At 32.6% G+C, this 14,629-nt stretch overlaps 1 protein-coding gene across 7 annotated transcripts in view; it reads right to left on the minus strand.

The window, feature by feature from the left end:
- LOC105839736 (protein sickie) overlaps window positions 1-14,629 on the minus strand; it is a 190,401-nt gene that overhangs the window by 36,940 nt on the left and 138,832 nt on the right. For 5 of the 7 annotated variants that reach the window (XM_036293781.1, XM_036293776.1, XM_036293778.1 and 2 more), the window contains 7 exons: window positions 13,993-14,314; window positions 5,684-6,091; window positions 4,523-4,750; window positions 3,680-4,094; window positions 3,196-3,337; window positions 2,298-2,324; window positions 416-654 (listed from right to left, as the gene is read on the minus strand). In XM_036293781.1, coding sequence (XP_036149674.1) covers window positions 416-654; window positions 2,298-2,324; window positions 3,196-3,337; window positions 3,680-4,094; window positions 4,523-4,750; window positions 5,684-6,091; window positions 13,993-14,314 — 1,781 coding nt within the window. The remainder of the gene's footprint in view (window positions 1-415; window positions 655-2,297; window positions 2,325-3,195; window positions 3,338-3,679; window positions 4,095-4,522; window positions 4,751-5,683; window positions 6,092-13,992; window positions 14,315-14,629) is intronic. The other 2 variants (XM_036293779.1, XM_036293777.1) reach the window with 1 other exon arrangement.

Below are 14,629 nucleotides of genomic sequence, written 5' to 3' on the forward strand. Positions count from 1 at the left end.
AATTATCGAGGAATTTTTTAACTTGAGTCTTAGATTTTGGAAACTAAATAAACTATATAAATTTACACAAACAGAGTAATTCAGAATTTTTTAAAGTTCCTTTTCAATGTACATACATACATACATACATACACATATGATGTTTAAAAATTAGCTTGCATGGTTTCAAGTAGATCATATACTTTTTGTCCCTCTATCTCTTTTACATTACATATTAATTTTTTGTCCTGTGAATAATATATCATACTATAAATATAGTAATCATAAAATCAAGACTTTAAAATATTGGTCTATTTTGTTTTACATAAAAAATACAACGCAAAATTCAATAGTTCTATTTTCTTTAAAGAAGTTTAATTGAAAAAATTACGTTTGAATCGGTAACTTTAAGTTTTCAGAAAATGCTGACACTCACTGTCGTCGTCCTTGTGTATGTGCTGGTATAAGTTTGGCGGCTGCCGTGAGGTGTGCGTGGGTGTCGGCGACGTCGGCTGGGACCAATGTTGGCCGGTGCATCCCGCCGATCCCACGGGAACGCTGTAGTACGGCTCGACTCCGACTCCCATGCCCATCCCGACCTCCTCGCCAACCGACGACGAGGCGCCGCTTCCGCGTGCCAACATCGACGGATACATTTTCTCGCTCTTGGTGGATCTGCGAAAACACAAGCGCGACGTGTTTTCTAGATTCCCCTTGAGGCACCACTAAACGGCCGCTCTATCAAACTATCAGACTCAGAGAGAAGATCGCCTTTCGGCCCGGGACATTTTACTGACACCGCGCAACACACCTAATCAATGAACATAGTTAAAGTAAAATGGTAAGCATTGCCTCTTAACAAATGTAATAACAAAATGTAATAATAGAAAAATACTGTTTTTTATGTTTTTACACTATTCTGATAGTAGTCTATTTTTGTAGATCTATTTTCTTCTATTTTCTTCACTATTGTGTAATCTGCTATCGCAAGTAAGCAAGTTCTCGTTTTTCAAACAATGTAATTACGTAACCTTTTGTTCTTTTTTATTTAAATTCAATCTTGTCTTGATGTCATTCTTTAAAATTTTTTTTAATGCTTTTTATATATAAAAATATAGAATTAAAATATAATTCAGGATATCGATCAAATTCCCGATAAATTATTTTTACAACTGAAGAGCGATATTTATGTTACAGTAGATTTCTAACGGCTTGAGGGAGGATCAAGAGTGCCAGTCATGTGCTCGTTTGAACAGAAGAGGGTTTCGAGTGTTTTGGATAGCCCCGACAACGAGAACATGCTTGTCTACCTGCCGAGTGTGCGCGCAATTAGCCGATCCTGGCTAGGGAACTCTAATTAAAAGATAAGCTTACTTCCACTCGACAAGAAGGCAAGGACCACTTCAAGACGGTTTGCAGCATCGCGCACACTCGACCCCGTGGAAATCGAGCGAGAGCTATCGATCCGTAGTTTCGAATTCATTAACGTTTACAGTAGTCTCAATATTGTTCACTTAATCTCAGATAAACGGGATTAGTTTCCAAGAGTTATGTAATACTTCCCTCTTTCCCTCTTCAACGACGACGAGCAAAAGAATGAATATATAGCGGATACATAGCTCTCTCGATTGCTCAGTTCAGAGTATTGATGAAGCATCATCGCGCATGCATGCTGCACAAGCAACACGATCGATAAACTTTGGCAACAATAGGCAACGTCGAATCTGCCGCATGAATAACTATCAACACAATATGTCGAAAACGCGCAGGGTACATTCGGTGAATCATATCTGCGTGAATCGTATAATCTTTTAGAGAATGAAAAATCTGAAAATTCAAATCTTCTAAAAACTTAAAAATTTGTGAGATCCTTGATTCTAGACTCCAAATGTTCAATACAGTCTATCACTAGATTTTAGATCTGAAAATCCTAAAGATGAAAGATTTAATTAGAATCTATAATCTTTAACTCAAACTATAATTTTGGAATTTGTAGTTTTACGTTCTACGATTTAAAGATTCTAGAAGTCGAGGATAGAAAGATTTTAGAATCCATAATCCTAGATTTAAAAAATAATTTTTTTTTAATTCAGTCCTTTGGAAAACATTCTAATCCTAGCATCTAAAATACAACACACACATAGTTACGAAAAATCTTCGAATCCATGAATTCGGTTAAAACCAAGCTTTTCAGATAATTTTTTTAAGTGCTTGTGAAAGCAACTCTCGAGTGTATATACGTGTATTACAACTCTGTTCATATTTTTTTATACTTATGCCTGAAAAATGGACTCGTCGAGTGTATATTTTCGCACTACCTTGGGAATGTCCTGTCCCGCAGATGGCTAAAACGTTCAATCAAATTATCCTGCGTTATTTCACGGTCGAATCGCTTAATCAAAGAATAAGAGAGAAGAAACAGCTAGGAAAAGAAAGGAAAATTTGTTACAATCGACAGATTGAATGCTGAGGACTAAATAACTATGCATGTCACTATTCATAATCAGATTATAATTGTCAAACTATTCCTCGAACCATTGATATTATTTCAAATTTAAAAACATAATTGAAAATTTTATGAAAAAGAGTCTTGTTGAATTAACTGGAATTAAACTAACGGTTCAGATTTCTAGTTGATCCTACCAGATTTCCAATTAATTCAATAAGAATTTTTGTTGAATTAATTAGAAATCTGATAGGTTCAACTATAATAGAATCCGAACCGTTAGTTCACATCAACCAGATTTCCAGTTAATTCAACCAAATTTTTTTTAGTGTGTAATTGTAAATATTTAAAAGATATTAAACTAAGAATGTATTGAGATATAGTAAGTCTAATTAAAGAAAAATTTTTGACATTTTTTATTAAACATATATTAATGTATTAATAAAAATATTCGTTAAGTTTTAAATATGATAGAAATTTTTATACTGTAATACAATGTAATATTATAACATAAAACTATATTGTATTAAAATATTATAATATAAAACTAATATAATAAAAATTAATATAATAAAATTAATATAATAAAAAATACAATGTAATATTATAATATAAAACTATATTATATTACAATATTATAATATAAAATTAATAAAATAAAAATATTAATATCATTAAATTATTATAGCAATGGTCCGAGAATCTTTTGCGAATATAGTCGAGAAAATAGAAATTAATAAATTAGATGTGACATGTTAGGAATTTCTCACCTGATGGAGTTGCTCCTGTTAAGTCTGGGTGGCGCCGGGGATCCCGTAGAATCCCTCTGGTGCATTAGGAGACGAGCATGTGTTAAACTCGCACGATGGGAGCCCAATGATTCCACGCTATCCGCCTCGCATAAACCCATTCCTAAAAAAAATCGTCATATTTAAAATAAAAAGTTTGTGAAATAAGAAACTTTTAAAATAAATTATTATAAATGTAATATCGTAATGATCAGTATAATTCGGCGACAAGAGACTGCAATGTATGAATCTAATTCATGAATCTTTATTAATTACTTTTCCATTAATAATTGAAAAACTTGCAAAACAGCAATATATAAAGTTTTTTCATTCAGTTTAACTCGCTTTATCTGCCTACAAGAGTTAATGCGATTATTATTGAACACTATATATATGTGTGTTATGTGTATCCATGTATACTTTTTTTAATTCAATATATTAAAAGACTATATTATAATTGGATTACCTTGAGATCGTCCGCTGGGCGTGTAGGTATTGCTGTGTCTCATCCATGAGGTGGTGTAAGGGCTGTTGGGTGTCCCGTAGTAGCCCTGAAGATCAGGTGCAGCGTAATTGCTACATGTGTCGCTGAGACTGCCGTCAGATGGTTTTAATACCCGGGGCGAAAACGACCCGCTCGCTGGTCCAACGCCTGTCCCTCTCTCGCGATGATGGGCAGAAAAAAGAGCGGTGAATTCTGGACTACCGGGTTTCGGCAGGCTCTGCGAGCCCAGCATGAGGCGATCTCGAACCGACTGCGAGAGTTGACTAGCGCTGGGACCGGTGAGACTGTAGCTCTTGTAATGATGGCCCTGATTTGATCCCGAGGAATTTGCTTGTAATTCTGTGGTGCACGTCTGCGTGCCACCGGACACCTTGACCTGCAATCCAAACGAAGAACTTGAACTTACTTTGTTTATTAGATTTAGCGGATTTAACGAGGAGCTAAACTAAGAAAAGCTGTTCAGTTCTAAATCAAATCTCAAGTTAATCTTAAGAATCAACTAATATTAATAATAATAACCAATTATGTTTCTACTAACTATAAAAAATTTTATTATAAATAAAGTAATCTTAAAATTTGTTTCTATATACTTTTCTCATTTTTTAAAAAGATTTTTAATTCTACGTTATTGAATTTTACATCTAAAATCTTAGGAAATTTTAAGCTTCAATTTCATAGTTTACGAATTTACGATGTATGACTCTAATTTTTAGAGTTCAAAGATTTTTAAATACTTTCCGATTTTAAGTATTTTACTAATTATAATTTACTAATTATATTTTACTAATTATAATTATGTGTTACCTTGGTCCTCGGCACGGCGCTAACTTGAGCTGTCCTGGTGGCATCCTTGCTGCCGTTTTGGACGCCATTTGGACTCGAACTAGTGCCTGCACTGTGCCTTTTCACATAGCCAAAGCTTTGTGGTACTCCGCGAACTTTGCCACTGTTGCTGGTTGACGTGCCCGACGAAACTTTTTGTGGTTTTTCGCCATTTGCATATTCGGCCATGGTCTGTTTCCGGTGTTTATCCTGCATTTAAATTAAATTACATTTACATGATTATTATAGTCAGTATCACTAATATTAAAATAGTATTTTCACATAAGTAATATGTCTGAATAAAAACTACATTTAGGTTTGATTTACAGACTATGTTTTGCATCTTTTTCTTTAATATAAAAATCATTTTAATTCAGGAATGTTTCGTATTTATAGCTATAATTGCATAAAATAATTATAATTACAAGCTCTATTTTTGTAGTTATTATTACTATAATGTTAATAATAATGTTCTATTTGTGTGTTATCAGCTATGAAACAAATTTTATCATAAATTATAATAAATTAAAATAATATAATAAAATATAAAGATATAGAGATGATAAAAATAAAATAAACATTTTTATATAGTAAATACAATAACAATTATAATAAAACTATGTTTAAACGTTTGCTTATTATTTACGTAATAATAATAATAGCTAGCAGTAATATAATTATAATTTGCATGATTAAAACAACTTTAAAGACTAATCTAGAATGTGCTCTTTGCTTCTTATTTCTTGCTTTTTGTCCATTATTATCTTTTTTGTCTCTTTGTGCACTATTTTATCGCTAATCGTGTTTCTTTTTACGAGTTTCTTATCTCTTTCGAAGTTGGTTAACTTTTATCTCGTCAATTCCGCTAAAACAGTGCGTGAAGAAACAAAAAGGCAATAGACACAAAGCAAGAAACAGGAAGCAAAGGGTATTATAGATACAGCCTAAAATGTACCAAAAATAAATTGTGGTTAAATTATAATAATTACAACCATTTTTCTCTTTTAGTATAGTATAATAATTTTATTAATCAATTTATAATTATAAAGTCGCCAATTTTAGTGACTAATTAGCGACAAAAATATGAACCGAGAAGAAGATCTAAAGACCAAAGATTCCAGTATTTTTTTGAAGTCATCTTACCTGGGATCTCCTGGAAGGACTAGGGCTGGGTGGCGCGCCATCCTTGTCTCTCTCTCTTGCGGCGCCCGCTTCGATGTACTTCTTCCATTGCTGGCTGTTGGAACTGATACTGCTGCCAGAGCCGTTTGAGCTCTGTTGTTGTTGCTGCTGCTGTTGTTGCTGCTGTTGCTGCTGATGTTGCTGATGTTGCTGATGCTGCTGGTGCTGCTGATGCTGCTGGTGCTGTTGATGTTTGAAGGCCGAGCTCTCGGTCTGCTGAGAGCTGTCGGACTTCTTCACGTGTGGATGATGCCCGCGTGAACCCACCACGCGATACACCAGATTGTGACTGTTACCCTGCTGCGCCCCTTGGGGGGTGGCCGATCCACCGCCACCCCCCACAATTACACTCCCTCCGCCCGGCACTCTCTGTTTACCAAAGAAATATAGATATACGTTAATCGCATATGAATTATGTACATTTTAATTCAGATTCACATTTTATGTATATATATCGAGTTTAAAAAAGAATCTTCAAGAAAATTTTAAATTTTAAAATGTATAATAAAATTAATGTTATTAAGAGTGTTTATCCAAAATAAAATTTACGTTTGTGAATTAATATTATTTTTATTTTACAATTGAATATTAAAAATAATAAGTATTTAAAAAAAGGCCGCTATCACTAACATCGCCTACGGCCAAGTAGAATCAAAGGCTCTCAGCGAGATCAGAGATATCGACTCTCGAGCTTGACAGAAGTCAGAACCCTCATGGCATGATTCAGAGCATAGGCGCCATCATGGGCGCGATTACGACAATTTTCACTGCCATTCTCATTTTCTAAATTGTGTATTCTTACATTTTTCCTTTATATAAACGCGATGTTATATAAATATTAAAAACAAATGGATGCATTAACACTTTTGCATTTTTTGTAAAAGATATACATAAATGAAATAAATAATTAAAAAATAAAAATGTATTAATTCTTCCAAGATTATTAATGATTAGTGATTTACAAAATTTCTAGAAAATGTATAAAAAAATAATCAAATCTTTGGACATCAAACTGTTCATCAAGACGAAATGAGGGTGTGTGCCCTTCCTCCATCTTTCTCCACGTGGAATCGCGCGAGTGACTCATAAGGGTAGAAGTAGAAAGGCTCTTTGGGGCTTTTAAGGCGAGGATCGTAAACACACGCATGGTGGAAAGGCTATAAACGCGGGACAAAGGATCCACGGGTCAAACGTGTTTTTTCTACCGGTCGGTCTTTGCAAAGAAGCACGCGCACTGGGTTTATTCTATTCATCTTCTATTAAAAAAAATTGTGCTTTCCCTTATTTACAGCAAAGGATTAAAAATTTTAACTATTTTCTGTCAAACGTCAAATTGTTAATTAAAAGTATTTCATTTATAGAACAGACAATTTTTAAATAATTTTATTCAAAATATTTTTCAAATTTTTAACCTCTAAATTACTTTCCTATTTTTAACGTTTTATTATCTTTATTTTCTCAATTTATTATATATTTTTAAATATATTTGTATTTCCTACCAATTTATCATTTTGTTTTCTAACAGTTTATCTCATTTATTTTTTAATTCTACTTTCTCTGCTTTTTGCTTCTTTTACTGCTCTTTGAACTTGTCATACTTTTATCTTTTGCATTTTAATTTTTTCACGCTAAATTTGTCGTTTTTTCGTATCAACGTCACGTATCAGCGCACAATCAACCTTGTCGGCAGGAAACAGCAAACATTCGCGCGCCTTTGAGGTACGTGAACCGAACGCGAGAGTCTAAATAAACTGGGTGCGCCTCTTCCGAGTAGATGGCTTTCCGAAACTCTTTCACGGTACCGGTTGAGGTTTATTTTTCGAAATGGTCGACGTGAAAACATCCCATTTTTTATGATTGTACCGCGCGGACTATGGTAAGGCTATGATACCTTGAGTGACAGCTGAAATGATATCGATTTGTTGTTTTGAAGATAAATTTCGAACAAAGGACAATTTCTCTTCAACGGCATCATTTGCCCTTATTTTTATTCAAAATTATACTAATGTAAGAAATTATAACAAGTACAGTTCTGTAGAAAGTATAAAATTATTACAGTTAATCTCACAGTTCATATTTCAAAAAAAAAACACTGGTATAAAAATAGATTGTTTTTCCGAAATTTCGACTTAAATGAGATCTGAGATGAGTTGCAAATGCTTTCTACAAATTTGTACATGTTATAATTTTTTCACCAATATATATTTTAGAATTAATATAGCATAGAAGAGCAATTGAAAATAAAGAATTCTTCGAGATCTCTTCCTTTCAAGAAGTGTGCTTTTGTTTAGTGCTTGTTATTTCGTTTCATATTGCATTTATCGAATAGTTTTAAATTAGAAAAATAACTTACCATTTCTCTTTCCCCGTAATAGAAGTTCGCAAATTTTGTTTATTCACATATGACTAACACTTTCCTCTGTATTGCAATTTTATCATCCATCATTTTGTTTACTGGTTGTTTTTTTCTTCCTTTTATAGTCATTGCTAATATTTCAATTGTTTTTTAATGAAAATATTAAAATATATTCTAACATTGCAATACATATATGTTTAATTTCTATTCCGCCCACACTCACACACACACACACTCACACACACACATTAATCTAAACTATATACTTATGTTGAATTAATTAATTAATTCAACATAAAAAATATTATCCTTGAAATAATATTTTGTAAAATTTTCGATAAATAATAAATATGCAAGTTAAGCTTTTAATTTTCATATTATTACGGTAGATGAAAATTATTAATATAATTAGCATTCCCCGCGAAATTAGCATGTCACGATTGATTGGTGATCGATATTATTCTGAGGCTAGCCAAACCGCAATTACGAATTAACACATTGAAGCCAACCGTGTACATGTAATAATTAAGACCAATGCAAGCCTATAACACAGCTCTCCCCATGGGGAAATTAGAAATGTCAATGTTCCTGTTAACGTTTATCTCTGATTCTCTCTTGCTTCAAATTTCATTTTGCTACATGTTAATTGATCGCGAAGGTATTCATATGTCCAACATTTGACATGGACAAATGTATTCTTTTAAACAATAATATGTTATATATAAATGTAACTTTAATAAATTTATATTATTTCTATTTAGAATCTATATTATATTTTATCTCAAATATAAGTTCATTTATCGGTTCAGTTATTTAACGTTAGTTATTTAACCGTAATCTAATTTGTATACCTTTCAATATATTTCTCAAAGATAATGGCCTTAATTAATTAAAAGTTAAAACTCTCACTATAAAAAGATTCTTCAGGGAATCTTTTGTTATGTCTATCATCGTCTTCTATCATGTTACACCTGGCATTGGATTTGTTAATTAACTCTGTCAATTAACTCGACAGTCTTCTCCTCTTTTAACTCCAGAATAGTTCAAGGGACAGTTCTTTATCACTCACGCCGCCGTTTTCACTTTTACGAAGATATATACCCGATATTACTCCACACAATTAAGACAATTTACGTTCACTACAATTTTCATCCGGGAAAATACGAAGGGCAGTGCTTTATCACCCTAGCGCCTTTGGATTACGGTTCCGAACGTAACGTACGAGGCATCCGAACGTTAACTGCCGACTGTGAGGGTCGACGATCCATAGCTCACTGGTCCTCTCGTCCCTACTTCTCCGACGCACCGTGTAATATTACTAACGGGAGGTACTCGCCCTCCTGAATACTGCACCCGCTCGCCTTGGGGGTGCCACGGAAATAACGGTTAGATCCAAGTCATGATAAGAGTTCGGAGATCATGTGTGTTTTATATTCGGAAAATGTAATTTCACTTTTTTACACATTGTAAGTCAAAAGTTTTAAAACGCTTGCAATTTTCTTGCATTTCATAAAAAATTAAATATCTTGATCAAGAAGAAAAATCTTAAAAAGTTTTCAAACACACAATTTAAAGAGTAAAGATACAGGTTTAAATTTATGTTTTGTTTTCGCTTTTATGATATTTTATCCTTTAATTATATAAAATTAAAAAATTTGTTCAATATTTTTGTTTTATTTTTAGCACTTTAAAGTAAAACAAAAATATTTTAAAAATACCAATTTTTAATTCTATGTAATTTAATAAAGATAAAATATGTAATAATAAGGATAAAATAATATGGAGGCAAAATTAAAATACAAATTTGAAACTTTATCTTTGTTTAAAATGCAGATTTTAAAACTTCTCTACTATTTTTTTTTAATCAACCACTTCAATTTTTTGCAAGGTGAAAAATTATGTTTCTAAATTTTTGACTTGTAGTGTAAGTTTAAAATTTTTTACATAAATTTTTGATACGTATGCAACTAATAAGTATTTTTTAGCAATTACTCATTAAAGATAAATTAAGAACATTTAATTTTTTTTACTATTGTTATAGAATATTAGAAAAGTAACTTTTTAATTATCTAAAAGACACGTTGTGCATATGTATAAATATTGTATATAACAATGTATTATTTAAATTTTGCATTATATATTATATATATATATATATATATACGGTTAAAATTGTACAAATTATAATTAAACATTTTTATAAATTTTTAAATAAAAGAATAAATTTATTCTTTTCAAAAAGAGATGAAATACCTTTCTTTTTTTAAGAATGTTACGTTATGCCATAATTAAAATGTTAAATGTTATCGTTTATAAAAATTGACAGGATTTTATTTCCGAAGTCACAGCGGATTTAATCGCCTGAAGTCACCGTTTAATCGATTTGATTTACGAAAGAGTACAAAAAAGAAGCATTACCTTGGTCAGCGATAAGAGGACCATACGAGTCGGATTCCCTACGCTCCCATTTCCTTATCTCAAAGTGGTTCAAAAAGGGTTGTTACCGAGTATCGATAGCTTTCGTTCGAAATGGGCCTTATGCGATATTGAGCAAGTCGATAATCCAAGACTAGCGGATTAGAGAGAGGATTATCCGGGGACGACGTAAAGACATCCCCCGAAGGAAAAAGTTACCAATGTTATCTCTTTACTATATCATTCGTTAGAAAAGAGATAAGAGTTAAGATAACATTAAAAAACCATTTTGGATATTGTTAGTAAATCGATATATCACAAGTATAAGAGACAAGCGCAAAAAGTATTATGCGAGTGTTAAAAATTAAATAAAATGATATAATATAATACAAAGAGTATTTTACTTTTCAATTACTTATTTTGTTTTGTTTAAAACTTATTAAATTTTACATATTAATTTATAAGTATTAAATATATATTAAATTAGTAAGTTAAACAAAGTAAAATAAATAATTTATATTTATGAATGTCAGCTTTATTAAAGGTGGAAATTGAAAATGTTGCAGTTATATTGAAAGCTTGTTTGTTCAAAATCTTCAAAATATATAGATATACGAAAGTCAAATTAAATATATTATTTCATACAAATTCATATTGCAATTCAAAGCTATAAATATTTAATTAACGACCATTGTCGAGCTCGACAACTATGGAGACCACAATTCAGTCGCGGTAAGTGGCTCATTGAACGAAATTAAGGGGAGAGGGAACCGGAAGAGGACAGCAGATATTGTTTCATTATAATAATCATCGTTAAAAGGGATCGTTTATATCGATACGATCGACTTCAAAGCTATTAAAATGGCCGATTTGCAGCCGCACGTAATGCATGGTTTCACGAATAATTAATAGGTCGGCTTTTAATGGAAGGAAAAATTATTCTACGTAGCCCATCTCGATAAAAGAGGTTCATTATCCATTGGTTACCTTTATAAGGATTAATTCAATGAAAGTCGATCCTTTTTAAATGAGAACTTACAAAAAATTTTCTTTAGGATGAGTAATCTCGCGCGGAATTATTTGCTAAAACTATTTTTTTTTTGCGCGAATTATTTTTATCTCTCGACTGATTAAATTTCCCGGTTAGACTTCGAGCACTGCAGGTATTTTCGTACGTAAGTTGTTTCGGTTGAATGTCTTTTTCTCTAAGAAAAAGAGAGTAGAGGAGAAACGAAAAAGCAGAAGGAACATTTATTATTTCGCTCGGCAAATATCGATTCTATTCGACGACGACCTGCCGTGACCCGGCTGCATAACTGCTTGCGACGCGTGTAACTAATTTCTCCTTCTCTTTCGCGCGTTTCTTCACTCTCAAATATTTTCCTTTTTGACTTTTCATTTAAATGTAAAAATGTTAGCCGCATATTCATATATTTTATTCGTAATTATATACTTCATTTTTTGAACAATATCTTTTACCTCCAAAAACTGTAACATTAATTCCACTCTGAAAGATAAATCAATTATAATAATAAATAAATACAAACATAAATTGTGTGTAATAATGAAACGTCAGTTTCCATTTTTGTTTTGTTCTACCACGCGCGTATACACGCATGTCTGAGGATTTTAATAAAAACTTTTCGAAGCGAGAAAAATATCGAGCGCAACTTGGCGATTATCGTTTGTATACTCAAACGAGCTCACGGGTCGGAAACAAGTAGGATAACAACAGACAATGTGAGAAAGTTTGCAAAAAATCATCGTCATAAGAGAATTGAGAAAAGTGATCATGTTTCCAAAAAAACAACATAAGATTTTTTTTCCTTATTTGTCAGGAATAGGATGCTTTGGCCGTGAGCTTTAGAAAAGTGAACAGATAGTTTGCTGAGAACAAATCGAACATATTACATTTATACATGTATTCGCGTAAGCCTCATCTCTCAAATCTAAATAGAATAATAAACTGATCTACCGTGGTGTACATATGGATTTCGCTTTTAAAGATTTAAAGTGATTTTAATAATTTCAGTTTTCGATTTGTGCACGTATCTATTCTCTCATAATTGTGCTGACTTTTATAATCATGTTTATATCTTTTCTTTTATTAATTATGGATTGTTAATTGGAGATTATTAAGTCAGGCTGTTGTTGTAAGAAAAATAATATTACATGCTGATAATAATAAAGCGGAGAAGCGTAGGCGCTTAAAAATAGCAATTTGCAGTGACCCGCGAGTGAAAAAAATTGTTCTTTCGATAGTGGAGCACCCAGCACACGACAGCTGCGCGATGCAACAGCTGACGCGCACACATGCTCCACGCTTTGTGACTCGATTGTTCTCTGTAGGCTTACGGATCACGCCTGTGCACACATCGCTTCTTGTCCTTCTACATCCATATGAGCATTAATTAAATATAAGTTTGATATCGATCAAGAGTATTGTCACAAAAAATTATGCTCTATGCTTCAAGTAATCCTGTATAGAAAACAATGATTAATATCTCCGATAAAGTGTAATTAAAAATATTTTACCTTTCTCACCGAGAGAAGTTCCCTATTTGATTGAAATTTAAATACTTCTTGGAAAATTTTTAAATTTAAGTTAAATTGGACTAGGAATGGCAAATTTCTTATCAATATGCATCAAAATGGCAAACGTATCGGATAATTCTGAATGAAACACTCCTATATGACTAACATTGTATGACTGATCTACATCCATGAATATACATAAACACGTTAACCTGGGTACCCGCTTATTATTATACGAATGTTCCCATAATTATCGAGAATATAGCTGGCCACTGTCAGCATTAATCCCTTCAGTCATTTAATATTTTATCAGTGAGTCAATGATTACTCAATATGCACGTAGATTACATTCCTAATAATTACAAATACATTATAATAAATTATATTTTCAAAAATATTTCAATGATAATTTAGATAAATTAAAAGAAAAAAAAATTAGGAAAAAGGAACAAATCAAAAACATAACTTCCATAAAAAATCGTAATAGTTTCAACTTTCATTTAACAGGTAAATAAATAAAAATAGATACTTATCCATAATAAAGTAAAATAAACAATTGAGAAAAGTAAAAGATTCTACAGAATTTTAAAATATATATTAAAAATATGATATATAAAAAATAAATATATATTATATTAAAAATAAAAATTGAATTAAAATATAGTATTAAAATAAAACTGAAACGGATTTTTACATCGTCAATTGGAAGATTTCCATTTCGAGAATTCTGAATTCTTGTTCAGCAAGGGAGGATATTAATAAGTAAACGACATCAACAGCTATTAACCAGATCGTGACTCGAATAATTGGAAAATAAGAATTAATAGAAGCTATTTCCGAACGCCCGTCGCGTTCTCCCCCCTCCTCTCTCTCTCTCTCTCTCTCACTCTCTCTCTCTTTCTCTCTCTCTCCCCCTCGTGCTGAAACCGCGCGCTATCGATTTCGAATTCGCGAGTTCGCTGACCTTGTGATGAGAGGGATGTCCTGTGTGATTGGCGGAGGTGTGATTTCCGGCGGGAATGGAAGCCAGCTCCTCGATCGTGAGCTCTGCCAAGGCGTCGTTCCCGCCGCTGCAGCCGCCTAGAAGACCGCCGGCGACGACGCCGCCGATGCCGACGCTGCCGCCGCCACCGCCGCCGCCGCCGCCGCCACCGCTTCCTGGACTAACGCCCCCGATGCAGCCGCCATCCGACCTCGCGATCCCCGACGGCCGATTCTTCTGCACCCGCCTCGAGGTCACCAGTTCCTTCACCCCCGACAGCTCTCGTCGTGAGCCACCCGCGTATCTACGAATCAATGCAAATTAAATGTCGTCATTATTATTCGAAAAATATTGATCATTTAAGAATATATATGTCACATTTTCAAGTGTTGTAAGTATTACGAAAGATGTAAAATTTTGCACAAACTATAAAAATTTCATACTGTCCTATTATTATGTTTGAGTATTTGTGTAAAATTTAAGCACGGTATTGGTATATTTAATTTTTTGTTTACTCTTGATTTTTATAAAATCACGTTCTTGTAATATTTATTTGCAAAATTTTAGACAGTAACGTTATAAATTACATCAAATTTTTAAAGTATATTAATAAAATTCT

Source organism: Monomorium pharaonis, chromosome 11, assembly GCF_013373865.1.
Source record: "Monomorium pharaonis isolate MP-MQ-018 chromosome 11, ASM1337386v2, whole genome shotgun sequence".
In the NCBI taxonomy this organism is placed as follows: domain Eukaryota; kingdom Metazoa; phylum Arthropoda; class Insecta; order Hymenoptera; family Formicidae; genus Monomorium; species Monomorium pharaonis.